The following is a 14,495-nucleotide window of genomic DNA, read 5'->3' on the forward strand; positions in this document are numbered from 1 at the left end:
AGTGCTGAGAATAAGTCCTAAATAGGGCATCTGTATCAATCCCCCTGACCAACAGCTTGTGGATTACAAAAGAAGGACAGACAGAATGTAAGAGCCAGAGGATAGGGAGGGGGCCTCGAGATGCTGTCTGTCAACTGTGACGTGGCCATGGCATTCATAAATGCACAGCTGCTGCCTAAGGAAGAGCTCCAGTGTGAAAAGCGGGTGGAGTAATCCCCCCTCTCTCTCCATATGCACATGGCTGGCCTCTCCTCCTCCTTCTCCTCCTCTTCCTCCTCCTCTTCCTCTTCTTCTCCTTATCCTTCTTCCTCTTCTTCCTCCTCTTCCTCTTCTTTTTGGGTTTTTGAGACAGGGTTTCTCTGTATAGCCCTGGCTGTCCTGGAACTCACTCTGTAGACCAGGCTGGCCTCGAACTCAGAAACCCACCTGCCTCTGCCTCCTAAGTGTTGGGATTAAAGGCGTGCGCCACCACCGCCCGGCTTCCTCCTCCTCCTCCTCTTCCTCCTCCTTCTCCTCCTCCTTCTTCTTCTGCTCCTTTTTCTTCTCCTCCTTCCTCTCTCTCTCTCTCTCTCTCTCTCTCCTACTCTCTTAACTCCCCTTCCCATGCCCTGAATAAACTCTATTTTATACTATTAAAAAAGGAGGGGAGTCATTTTTCTTCAGGAATGTGCTCTGTAGTCACTTGTCATGCTCCAGTGGGTGTCCCACACCTAAGGGCATTCAGGCATCACTAATTGGACCCAGAGTATTATTTAAAATGAAAAGAGACATAATAATGGGAGGGAAGAATTGGGAAGTGAGAGAGAAGATTCGTGTTGGATATGGTTAAGACACATTGTGTATGTGTATGAAATTACCAACAAAAAAATATTCATTTTAAAAATCTGCCTTAGCAGCATACATGAGCTGGTCCAAGGCCCCAGCACATATATAGCAGAGGACTGCCTGGTCTGGCCGCAGAGGGAGAAGATGCACTTGACCCTCCAGAGACTTGATGCCCCGCGGAGGGGGGGGTGGGGGGAAGCACCTTCTCAGAGGCAAGGGGGAGGGGGATGAGGTAAAGAACTGGTGGGGGGCCACTGGCAAGGAGGCAACGGTTGGAATATAAATAAATAAAATAATTAATTAAAAAATAAAGGCTATTAACATCACAAAAAAAATCTGCCTGTTCTGGTGATGGTAGCACAGAACTCGGGGGGGGGGGGGGGGGGACAAAAGTAGGTAAATCTCTGAGTTTCAGGCTAGCTTGGTCTACAGAGGGAATTCCAGGACAGCCAGTGATGTTATACAGAGAAACTTTGTCTTGAAAAAAAAGAAAGAAAATCTGCTGTAATCAAATTGAGCAGCAACATCGTAACCAATGTAAAGCCCTGTCAAAAGACAGACTAAGGAATACATCAGAATTGAGAGTGAGCGCTGTATCTTGTCTACCTTTGTTAGTAATATATACACATGCTTGTGGAAAACCTTCTAAAATGCTGGACTTCAAAACACCCCATTTATATGCAGAGTCATGATGGATAAGATAGCGAAGCCCACAGGTGGGCTGCAAACCCAGACAATCGTGTCCTTGGAGCGGGATCAGAACACTGAGTGGGCTAAATCAACTACCAGGCTTTCTTCCAAAACTGAACACACCAGACAGGACCTTGGCTCCTGCCAGGAAAGGGAACTAGAAAGGCTCCAAGCGAGATAAGAGCCTGGAGTCTGGTCACTCTTTTAAGCCAAAGCTTCTATTCCCAGAAGGATCTGGAAAGAACAGTAACTGGCCAGATGCTAGTTCCTCGAGGGACAGCCCTAGGGTTCCTCCCGGAATGAGCAAGCTCCACTCAGCCAGCTCTTGGTCTCCAGTTAGGCCTAGCAGCTGACAACACCCCAGTGAACCACCAGGCTCTGTGAGAAGGCCCAGGGATGGCCCCAGGGCCAGGTGGACGCAGAAATCACAAAAGCACTGGTAGGCAAAGGAAACTCATGCCCCAGTGCAAAGGCACCTTCCCCAGAATGGGTGAAGAAAACTGGAAAAAAAAAATGTTGAGCTCAAGCTGGGTTGGACACACATATGATCCCAGATGGCAAGGGAGGAGGATTACCATGAGTTTGAGGTCAGCTGGCACTGACTCCTTGCCTCCAAAGGAAATGGAAAAAAATTCTTTTAAGAAAAGCTAACATTGGTCAGATCATGTTCTGAAACAATGGATAGCTGCGAAGGGAGTGGATAGATAGGGGACAAGTAGAAATCTTGAAAACCAAAAGTTGGTGGGGAATGGGAAGTGAGACGGTGTGCAGGCTGCCTTCAACCCACAACCCCCAAACCAACACCTACAAAAGTGAACTTTAAAACATTAGCTGAAGGCTGGAGACATGGCTCAGTAGTTATAAGAGCACATCAATTCCTGGCACCCACATGGCAGGTCACAACTGTCCCAGTGAACCAGTGCCTCTGCCTCTGGCTTCCTTAGACACCGGACGCAAACAGGATGTATAGACATGCGGGCAGGTATTTATTTTATACATATAAAATAAAAACTAATTTAAAAAAAAAGAGCTGATAAAAGCATATGCCCTGCCCCCAGCTGCCCAAATATTCATTAGAAGTGAGGTCTGTGTTCACCCAGATCTGGAAAGGGAGAGGGGAGGACTGCAGAGTACAGGGGAGGAGGGACGAAAAGAAAGGAGCTCATGTCCCTGGGAAGAAAAGACTGGAGCCGCGTGGTGTAGCTTTGGAAGATACTTTCTAAAAAGTCCTTTGAGCCAAGTTTGAAGCAGGGATGATCTGCATGTATCTAAAATTAAAAAGACAAGAGAAAATCCAGGGTTCACAGTAAAGTCTTAACAGCTGCCAGAGAGAGGGGGTGCTGGGGTGGGGGGGAAAGGAGGGGAAGAGAGAGAAAGAGAGAGAGAGAGAGAGAGAGAGAGAGAGAGAGAGAGAGAGAGAGAGATATTACTCACTAAACAACTCAATTAGTTAATTGGCAGCGGGCAGCTTGCCAGCAAATAATCAGGAGAAAATGAAATCGTGTTTTCAAATGTAGAAGGGAAGTTACTTTCTACACAATTGTAAAATTCACCAATGTATTCTGCTATTCCTCCAGAAAGAGCACCATGCTCCAGCTGCCACACATGAAAGACTTTAAAATTGGGGTCAGCATTTGTTAGGAAAAAGAAAGTTTTCAGCAAGAGGGAGGGGTCAGATAAGGTAGCACGAGGTGGAAAACATAAAATTCACTGGGAAAGAATAAAAAATAATTTTTAGTTTAAAAAAAAAAGGAGGTTGCTGAGTAGATGGCTCTGCTGCTAAGAGTGCTTGTTGCTCCTCCAGAGGATCCTGTCTTCCAACACCCATATTGGGCTGTTCACCACACGCCTGTAACTCTAGCTCTAGGGATGTGATGCCTCCTTCTCCTGGCCTCTGTTGCATCTAAACATATGTAACATACACACACACACACACACACACACACACACACAAACACACAAATACATATAAAAAAATTTTAAATATACCTTTTAAAAGATGTTTTTTTAAAAAAAAAAGAATAAAAAAAAAAAGACCTATTCAGATGTACCAGTTATATAAAATAAGAAAAGGACTCTGGGTCTTGGGATATATGAGTTCAGTTTAGTCACTTGATTTAATGCCTTGGTCTCTAGAACTATACAATGGGAATCATAAGTATGCTTCCTTATCAGATTAAGGTGATGATTAAACCAAGCGTGGCGACACACATTGGTAATCCCAGCGCTTTCAGGGTAGAATCGAGAAGAACAGGAGTTTAGAGTCATTTTCCGTTACATGGGGTGTTTGAAGCCAGCCTGGGTGACACAGTATTACCTGTGCTGCTGTAGTCTTTGCCATCATCATCATCATCATCATCATCATCATCATCATCATCATCATTCTCACACCTAGAAGAGGTGGAGGAGGTGTTACCACTGCCACACTGAGACCACCAGATGTAGGCGGACTGGCGATGGCTCTGGGTGTCTCTCAGCAAGTGACCCTGGTGGCCCTGGGTGTCTCTCACCTGGGCAGCATGTGCTTTCCTAAGCCTTGGTTGCTTCAGCTGGATTTCAGCTTAGAGGCTCTGTCAGTGGGCTACCTGTGCCCTGTCACCTGCTCGTAGTCACACACTGTGCTGCACAATGTGTTCAGCTTCTGCCTCTGTAATCAGTGCAAAGATTTTGGCTGTCAGGAGACTCTTACTCTTGCTTAACTGCCAAACGCTGGCCTTCTAGAGATGCAAACTGATTTGCTCCATTTTCTCCTTTTTACATTTATTCATTTGTGTGCACACATGGAGATCAGTTCTTTCCTTCTACCATGTGGGTCTCTGGGCTGAAGTTCCAGACAGCAGGTTTACCAGCAAGTGACTTTACCCCCATCACACAGCCCCAAACCGACTTTACCTCATTATTAGTTTCATTTGTCAAAGCTTATTGTTAATTTCATTCACCAAAACTTACTATTAATTTCATTCACTATCACTCATTCTTAATACTCTGTGCTCTTTGGTTGCTGTTCATCTTCTGGGCTGTTGCCCATATTGTTCCAGGTCTTTGTGAGGGTGACTTCTCTAATTTGATTCAAGCAGTATCTTGCCTCATCCCAGACAGGTCCCACCCTGTCTCTTCTGTATTGCACTCCTCAGAGCTGCTCTGCGCTCTTACTTGACAGTCTTCTCAGCGAGCTTGGTAGGGCAGCTGAAGAGCTCAAGGTTGCTCTCCAAGGCAGCAAATTAACACATGAATGCTTTGCTCTTGGGCCTTGTTTGTGTTCTCTCAGCTCTAAAGAACTTGGGAAGCTTCCTTGAGAGCTCAAAAGCCAGTTATGTTAATCATGCATGTAGTGCACCATGTGGGTGGAGGAGAGGGGTAAACAGGAGGACCAGGAATTACTTCCACATTTCTTCTTTCCATCCTTCCTTTACAATTCTCTCACAAGTGAAGACGAGATCCAGAACCGGCAGCTTCCCATAAGGACATGTACTGATTCTCACTGCAGTGAAGAAATACAGATATCAAAAATACTGAATATTCCCTAAATACTCTCATCGCTATGACATGTTCCATGTCCTGACAATGCTGCTGCTTTGTGTTCAGTCCCTAATGCAGTAAACAAAATCAGATATTTCATTTTTCCATAACATGAGCTAAGAATAAAGTCTTGGTACTGGAGTCGAATGTTATGTTCTCCAGGCAGAGGAAATGGACATTTATTGGATGTTATTGCTACTTTCTTGGCACTAATGACATTACAAGAGCTCTTTGGGTAATATAATTTGAAACTATTATTTCTGTGTTTCAGGTCATGCAAGACAAGATCATCTGCCTTCCAAAAAGAGTGCAGCCTGCTCAGAACCACTCTTCCCTTTCCAATGTCACCCAGGCAGTTATCAGTACCACCCCACTGCCCCCACCTAAACCCTCTCCCACCAACCCCGCGACTGTGGAGATGAAGGGACTGAAGACAGACCTGGATCTTCAGCAGTACAGTTTCATCAACCAGATGTGCTACGAGCGAGCCCTCCACTGGTATGCCAAGTACTTCCCGTACCTCGTGCTCATCCACACCCTGGTCTTCATGCTCTGCAGCAACTTCTGGTTCAAATTCCCTGGATCCAGTTCCAAAATAGAACACTTCATCTCCATCCTGGGGAAGTGCTTTGACTCCCCATGGACCACACGGGCTCTCTCCGAAGTGTCTGGCGAGGACTCAGAAGAGAAGGACAATAGAAAGAACAACATGAACAGGTCCAGCACCATCCAGTCTGGTCCCGAGGGCAGCTTGGTCAAGTCCCAGTCTCTCAAGTCAATTCCTGAGAAGTTCGTAGTTGACAAATCTACTGCGGGGGCTCTGGACAAGAAGGAAGGCGAGCAGGCCAAGGCCTTGTTTGAGAAGGTAAAGAAGTTTAGACTGCATGTGGAAGAAGGTGATATCCTGTATGCCATGTACGTGCGACAGACTGTGCTTAAGGTTATCAAATTCCTAATCATCATTGCCTACAACAGTGCCCTGGTTTCCAAAGTCCAGTTCACAGTGGACTGTAATGTGGACATCCAGGACATGACGGGTTATAAGAACTTTTCTTGCAATCACACTATGGCTCATTTGTTCTCTAAGCTCTCCTTTTGCTACCTGTGCTTTGTAAGCATCTATGGCTTGACGTGCCTTTATACCTTATACTGGCTTTTCTACCGTTCTCTGAGGGAATATTCTTTTGAGTATGTCCGGCAGGAGACTGGAATCGATGACATTCCAGATGTGAAAAATGACTTTGCTTTTATGCTCCATATGATAGACCAGTATGACCCTCTCTATTCCAAGCGGTTTGCAGTGTTCCTGTCTGAAGTCAGCGAGAACAAGTTAAAACAACTCAATTTAAATAACGAGTGGACCCCGGACAAACTGCGGCAGAAGCTGCAGACAAATGCCCACAACCGCCTGGAGCTGCCTCTGATCATGCTGTCTGGCCTCCCAGACACCGTGTTTGAAATCACAGAGTTACAGTCTCTGAAGCTGGAGATCATTAAGAATGTCATGATCCCTGCCACCATCGCCCAGCTAGACAACCTTCAGGAGCTCTGTCTTCACCAGTGCTCAGTCAAGATCCACAGTGCCGCACTCTCTTTCCTGAAGGAGAATCTCAAAGTCCTGAGCGTCAAATTTGATGACATGCGGGAGCTGCCCCCCTGGATGTATGGCCTCCGGAACCTGGAAGAGCTCTATCTGGTTGGCTCTCTGAGTCATGACATCTCCAAAAATGTCACCCTGGAGTCTCTGCGGGACCTCAAAAGCCTTAAGATCCTTTCCATCAAAAGCAACGTCTCCAAGATCCCTCAGGCTGTTGTAGATGTGTCCAGCCACCTCCAGAAGATGTGTGTCCACAATGATGGCACCAAGCTGGTGATGCTCAACAACCTGAAGAAGATGACCAACCTAACGGAGCTGGAACTGGTCCACTGCGACCTGGAACGCATTCCCCACGCCGTGTTCAGCCTGCTCAGTCTCCAGGAGCTGGACCTGAAGGAGAACAACCTGAAGTCAATAGAGGAGATTGTGAGCTTCCAGCACTTGAGAAAGCTGACCGTGCTCAAACTGTGGTACAACAGCATTGCTTACATTCCAGAGCACATCAAGAAACTGACCAGCCTGGAGCGACTGTTTTTCAGCCACAATAAGGTAGAGGTGCTTCCCTCCCACCTCTTCCTGTGCAACAAAATCAGATACCTGGACTTGTCCTATAACGACATCCGCTTCATCCCGCCTGAAATCGGAGTTCTGCAAAGTTTACAGTACTTTTCCATCACTTGTAACAAAGTGGAGAGCCTCCCAGATGAACTCTACTTCTGCAAGAAACTTAAAACTTTGAAGATTGGGAAAAACAGCCTCTCCGTACTTTCACCAAAAATTGGAAATTTACTATTTCTTTCCTACTTAGACATCAAAGGCAATCACTTTGAAGTCCTCCCTCCCGAGCTGGGAGACTGCCGGGCTCTGAAGAGAGCCGGGCTGGTTGTGGAAGATGCTCTCTTTGAGACTCTGCCCTCAGATGTCCGGGAGCAAATGAAAGCAGACTAACTTATTTTTCATCAAAATATGACTGAAACATGCTTCTACCAAATACAATATAAAGAATTAGGTAGTCCTAATGCCTTTCCTATATATTTTTTTTTTCTTTTCCACACAAGACAAAATGTTACACAAAGATTGAGTACGGAGTATGTATTTTTGAATAAAAATTTAATTGTATTTTTTCAATATTAATATTTTAAAGTTTTATTTGTCCTGGAAGCTCATGTATCTGTTACTGCTTTCTGCCAGCAGGAATGGGTAGTTCCATCTGGCTTTGGGTTTTGCTTTCTCACTTGAGTTCATTCTTGTAAAAGGAAAGGAATTGTAGGTCATGTGAATGTTGGCATATTCTAAATGGGTGAAGATACTTTCCCAACACCATCTTTACTTTTTTTCTACCCGTCCAAGTTTCATCATGTTTACCGAGGAGTGTGCCAGCTATTTTACTGTCAGCCGCTGCCTGCATTGGTCAGGTGATGCCACTCTATAGGAAACTCTAGACTGTGAGCTCACACAAGCGTGCTGTCGCAGAGTATTACCCTGAAAAGGCCCCTGCTTCTGACACTGTTAATTGTATCATTTCCTAAACAATAGTTTTAGTTAGCCCCAGAAGGGCTTTTGAAATGGGCAAAGAAAGCAACCCCTGTGGTTGCTGTTCTTGCGTGCATGTATCATTTGCTATCTCACTCATCTGTATTTTTTGCCAACATCTTAAAATATGTCATCAAAAATTAAATACAACCAACACCCCCAATCCACCTCAGTATTGCCATGCGGTACTGTTGAACAACCCTAGGGAAATTAGATTTTATTTCAATATTCTAGCAGATAATGAAATTTTAAATCATAGAATTAGAAGCCTGTTTTGAGTAATTTAATCACTTTTGATGCCTTGATATGCATCTGACGGAAAACAATCTTGCTACTAAGGCACTGTTAGAAAGCTGACATGTTCCACACAGGCCCCACCCCTTCCTCTGTTAGAAAGCTGACATGTTCCACGCAGGCCCCGCCCCTTCCTCAGATCCTGTGCCTGCTGAATTAAACAGCCCACGGTATACATAAGCATAGTCATCTGCTTCCTGCAAGCCTGCCCTCAATGAGGACGGCAGTGCGGCAAGCATGGGACCTCTGGGCTCTCTGCTAAAGATCGCATCTCACTTAGCCTGGTGCTGTGACTAACCTTTGAGTGTTCTCACTTAGCAATAGCTCCCGCCTGGTGGCTGGCAAAGCTTTTCTTTACCTTTCTTTTCTTAAAATCCAGGCTAGTAGTCCACCAGCTGGCCTAAGGGAATGCAACCCTGAAGGCAGGAAGACCGTTTGACCTCTGAAGCCCTGCTCTGAAGAACGTTGTCTCGGCCCCCATGACCTTGCCCAGACCTGTTTTTTATGACATGTAGACATGGACAAGGCATGTCTGGGAAGCACATGGTCCTCGTGTGAGTTAAGATAGAGAGCTGTGGGGGCGTAGCTCAGTGACAAAGCGCTTGTCCAGCGCTGTGCCTGATGCTGGAGTTTAGTGACCTGACACTATAAAATAGACAAGGGGAATAGGGCTCATGGCTGTGAATGGATGAAGCACAAAGGAACATCCGTGTGAAGGGCCAGCCATGTGCAAGCGCTTCTGTCTTCTGTTTAAAGTTTCAGTCATGATTTCTTTAAACCTGGAATTAAAGTAATAATATTTTGAAGCACTATTATGGCTATACTTCTTATATGAAGAAATATTCAATTTTAGAATATTGAATGATATGAATCGTGTGTCATGTTCAGAAAAGCTCTGTCTTAAAGAACTTAGAGGCAGATTATCTGTTATTGGACATGAGTAACTGCTGTTGGGATGTAAATTGAACCAATGAATGCACTGTTTTAATTGTTGAAACATGGTTATTTCTAACATCACCCTTCAAAGGGGATCTATTCAAGTTAATTACCATAGTTATACTGAAGTCTTTCTCTGGCATTAACTGAAAATCCCATATGAGTTCATAACTGAAGCAAATTGCAAATAATTCAATTTTATCAAGCTTCCAAATAATTTGATTTATTTTCATAATGATTTTTGCAGGCTGACTCCCAACCTGAGTTGTAAATAATATTCAATAAATCAGTATAACTCCAAGACTTTCTTTTAACTAAGAGTGAGATATTTATAGATCTTTCTATTAGATTTTATAAAACTTCCAAAGCCTCAAACGCTGAAGAGTTTGGATTTTCTGATTCTTGACCTTTTTAATACAGTAAGCTTTTGTTCGCATTCTTGAGTAAAATGCTTTCAGTTACTATCCAGCCTTCCAATGGGAAACTCAGGTGCCTGAACTGAACTGCTGGCTTTTCTAATGCCCTTTGATCTAAGGCAGTGCAGAGAGGCTGTCTGCCTCCTCCTGTCTCTCTCTCTCTCTCTCTCTCTCTCTGTGTGTGCGTGTGCGTGTGTGTGTGCGTGCGTGCGTGTGTGTGTGTGTGTGTGTGTGTGTGTGTGTGTGTGTGTGTGTTTTCCAAGTGCCCTTGGTGAGAAGGATTAGCTCTCTGTCCAACCACCGACTCACAACAAACTGCAGTGTAAATCACAAATGTGCCATCTGTACTCTTAACTCCAGGGGTGGCTTCAAGCTCAAGGTGGCCATGCTGTAAGTCGGATTTACTAATGAGTTCAGAACAGCCATCGGGTGGTTCTCTAGTTGGAAGGTCTTAATAGAACCCCACCTAAGGGACCAGCAAGGTCCCTGAGGGTGATCAGCATTTGCCATCTGCCTGTGGTCCTGAGCTTGCTCTTCAGGATCTACACAGTAGGAGAGAACCAACTCCCATAAGTTGTCCTCTGACAGGTGCCATGGAGTGAGCACCTACACAAGACACGCACAAACTAATTAATATAGATTTTAAATCATAGGGGAAAAAACACACCCAAGAATGTAACACCTCAGAACAAAATTGTATTTTCTTATTACACGATTTGATCTGTTTTGAATATCAGAACTCTTGATGAGATAAACGGTGTGGTGTACATGAGGTTCCTCGAATTGCCGGCCCAGCGCTTCCCTTCTGTTACAATGAGCTCCGACAGTCTCCAGGGTGGCCTGAGCAGGCCTGCCTTTTCACGCTTTTTTGGAAATGTCCCTGTCCCAAGGATGATGTTCATTTTGATTCCAGGCCCTGCTCTGAAGGGTCTGAAACATGGCCCTTCCTTGTTTTTGTTTTGTTTTGTTTTGTTTTGTTGTTTTTAACAAAAGAAGTTCTGTTTCTTTCAGTATACTGGTTTATGGCTTTAATTTATCTTACTTCCTAATCCAATTTTCTTTTTTTTTTCTTTTTCTTTTTTTTTTTTTTTTTTTTTTTTTTTTTTGGTTTTTTGATCTAATCCAATTTTCATACCAAATACCTGATCAACAGTATTGGCATTCCAACAGTAACATTTATGGCTCATCAATTCGTTAGCACGTTCCTTGCAAACTTTTCAGTGTTTCATAGAGTAAATTAAGACTACATTAAAGAGTTTACACTGGGGCAGAATCTCAAGAACTTCATACTCAAGTGAACAAAATGGCTACCACTGAGGAAACTTCTAGAAGAGTCTATGGGATGTTTGCACCTTTTCTGTTTAGAGACATAGTAAGAAATCCTAGTCTTACCTAAAGCCGCCATGAGTTTTCAGATTTAGTTCTCAGTCTTCAATCTTCTGATAATTATTATAGCAGCCCCCCAAATAAGTATCCACTCCCATTCCTCTTGCCAAAGTCACCCACTAATAAAGATGGCATTCTTAGGATTATCTGAGGGAGAAAGAGGAGAGTCTCCCTCTGCCTCAAGGAATTATTTTTTAATCAGAAGCGTATATAACACTGGGCAGTTTGACTTACTGACCAGATAGCAACCCCTGTGTATTTAGGGTTTGGTTTGGTTTTTGAGCCAGGGTCTTGCTTTTTAACCCAGGCTGACCTTAAACTTGAGAGCCTCTTTCCCCAGCTTCCTGGACACTGGATTATAGGTGTTTCTGCACACCTGGCCTGTGTGGTTTCTAGTGGACTCATTTGTGTCTTCATTCTTCCACCACACGGCAATTTGGGGTTGACACCCCATGCCTTATGTGCTTGCTGGTGTTTGTTTTGCATTTGTTTACTATGTTCATGTGCATTCAGATTGTTGAGTGCTGGCAAATTTCTTGGACTGCGGAGAAAAAGGACTGATCGTTGATTTGTCAGAATACATGTTCATGAAAGGAAACATCTTAATGTTATTTCACTATGTAGTGTATAGGAACAAAAATAAATAAAGTCATTTTTGTAACATAACTTGGGGCTCCACCTTTCTTACTTTAGAAATCATGTGTATCTTTTGTTCTTAAGTCATTACCAAGGTTCTCTGGGCTGCAGGAAATAGGCTCATTTGCTCTTCACCATTGGAGCTAGTTTTTATCATTGTAACAAATTGTTTCCTTCCTGAATTCACTGTCCTGCATCTACCTAAGGTGTCCCTGGAGTTTCATTTGTGTAATTACTGAGTTAATGTATAATCTGGAGTACAGTTTTTGTACGTTTGCCAAATCAGAGTGTACAATGGCTATCCAGGTCAACCTTCATTATGACAGTTATGGTAGTTACTTAAAGGAGTCAGAACGATCCTGTGCAGCCAGGGAAGCATCCTCTAATTCAGCAGTTCTCGGCCTGTGGGTCTCAAATAGCTCTATCTCCAAAATATTGGCAAACCTCTACCTCCAAAAATATTTACGTTATGATTCATAACAGCAGCAAAATTACAGTTATGAAATAACAATAAAATTAATTCTATGGTTGGGAGTCACCACAACATGATGGACTGTGTTAAAGGGTCACAGCATTAGCAAGGTTGAGAACCACTGCCCTAAGTAAACGCACTTCACAGAGGGCCACGACAAGACAATTTTATATACTGTTGCATAGGCATAAGCGTGACTAGTTTTGGTAACCCTCAAAGCTAAGCTGCCACCACACATTTTCTGTGTAGAGTTATGTTGCTGGTAATCGTGTCTGGGGAAGGATGATTGTGATGAAGGACAGGGAGTGTGGCTGGAGGGGCTAAATGAGTTAGGAGACAAAAACAAAGAGTCTAGATTGTGGATGGTGTGGCTTTCTTTGCAGTGCACGAAAGGAAAAGACTGCCAGCTTCTGCCCTCCACTGTCCCTCCTTCCAGATCACATGGGATATTGAGATAAGCTGAGGCTAAGCGAATGATGTGGCTCGTTACCGTTGTTGGCTGTCATTTTATTCTAGAGGAGAGTTAAATGTGCAAGTGGAAAGTCGCCAAGGTGACTCTGAGGCGCAGGGGGCACATGGCTTAGTTTTCTGTTGCTGTGATGAAATACCATTACCAGGGCAGCTTACAGAAGGAAGGGTGCCATCGCAGGAGGGAAGCATTGTAGCCGGCAACCAACACGCTGGCTCGAGCAGCAGTCAGAGTTCACAGCTCAGACTGCACACAGGAGGCAGAAATGGTGGAGTCTTTTGAAATCTCCAAGCCCTCCCCAGGGACATAATTCTTCCAGTAAGGCCACACTTCCTAATTCTGTCCCAAACAGCCACTGATTCGGAATGGAACACTCTGAGCCCAAGGCTTGGGGAAACAGCTCATGCAAATTGCACGGGGAACTTCCACAGTCTTACACAGTGTACGTTTGAAGGTCATCCTACATAAGTCATGTTATTCTTCACACATAAGTCTATGAATACAGGTTATACGCTGGTACTCATCTATGAATACAGGTTATATGCTGGTACTCATATTTGAAAACACTAGAAAGCCCCAACATTCAGGAACCTGAGGGAAGGTTGCTTCAAGTTTGAGGCTAGCCTGGGCTATATGATATCTAAGGAAATTCAGTCCAGCCTAGACTGCAGCATAAGATAAAAATAAGTGAATGTAAATTTAAAATAAACTTATTTGAACTCAGCAATGTACAAATAGTGAATGTATGACCAAGCATGGCATTAATAAATGCGGTTGTTTTTTTCTTATTTTTAAATTTTTATATTCAATATACAAGTAAGCAACAATACTATTAAATCTCTACACCAACTGGGCCATTCTGATTGGTTTGGAGATCCTGGGAACAAGCAAAACATGGACTATCTTTATTAATTTTATTTCAAGTCAACTTACATTCAGACATACACTATTACTGTGTTTGAAACCAGGCCTTGTGGCTTAAATAAGTGATCTGACTTGGAAAATTAAGACAGTAGGCTATGAGTTCAAGGACAGGTCCAGCCTCAGAGCAAGACCCTGTCTCAAAATTAAATAGGCAAATTTTTTTTGTTTGGTTTTGTTTTTCGAGACAGGGTTTCTCTGTGTAGCCCTGGCTGTCCTGGAACTCACTCTGTAGACCAGGCTGGCCTTGAACTCAGAAATCCGCCTGCCTCTGCCTCCCAAGTGTTGGGATTAAAGGTGTGCACCACCACTGCCTAGTGCAAATAAATTTTAAAGTTAAGTGTTTGGATCTTATTGCAAGTTTCAGGAATAAATCTTGAGAAAAAGGATTCACATGTACATTTTGCATTCTATATTTAAACCATAGTTACATCTAAAAAATGGGCTTCCAAGGAGTGAGTCTGACAGAACGGAAGCTCGCTTTCTCTTCCCTGCGTTGTGAAGGGTTGGGAATCTGTTATAACTCCACAGATAGCCTGGGTGATTTTGTTAATATTCTATTCTCAGTGATGCTTGGGTGGCTTCAGGCATCTTTCTTAGGCTGAGCTAACCCAAGGACTAACTTTGAGATTAATTAATGCATTGAGACATAAGTGGTAAAATGTTTGGGAAAGATTTGGCAACTGGTATTTGTACCTCTGAGTTGTCTGCCTAGGTTGTGAAGTCTGTTTGCCTGGGTTCAGAATTGTTGTGAGACAGAGCCTTGTGCCTGACTTGGAGGGGCGTTCCAGATGAGGTTAA

At 43.8% G+C, this 14,495-nt stretch overlaps 1 protein-coding gene across 1 annotated transcript in view; it reads left to right on the forward strand.

Moving 5' to 3' along the window:
• The window catches only part of Lrrc8c (leucine rich repeat containing 8 VRAC subunit C), a 99,271-nt gene extending 87,409 nt beyond the window's left edge, over window positions 1–11,862 (forward strand). Inside the window, exon 4 of the mRNA XM_031337076.1 lies at window positions 5,306–11,862. Coding sequence (XP_031192936.1) covers window positions 5,306–7,579 — 2,274 coding nt within the window. The 3' untranslated portion in view covers window positions 7,580–11,862. The remainder of the gene's footprint in view (window positions 1–5,305) is intronic.
• Window positions 11,863–14,495: the final 2,633 nt, after the last annotated feature.

The sequence above is a fragment of the Mastomys coucha genome, unplaced genomic scaffold (genome assembly GCF_008632895.1).
Source record: "Mastomys coucha isolate ucsf_1 unplaced genomic scaffold, UCSF_Mcou_1 pScaffold22, whole genome shotgun sequence".
Lineage (NCBI taxonomy): Eukaryota > Metazoa > Chordata > Mammalia > Rodentia > Muridae > Mastomys > Mastomys coucha.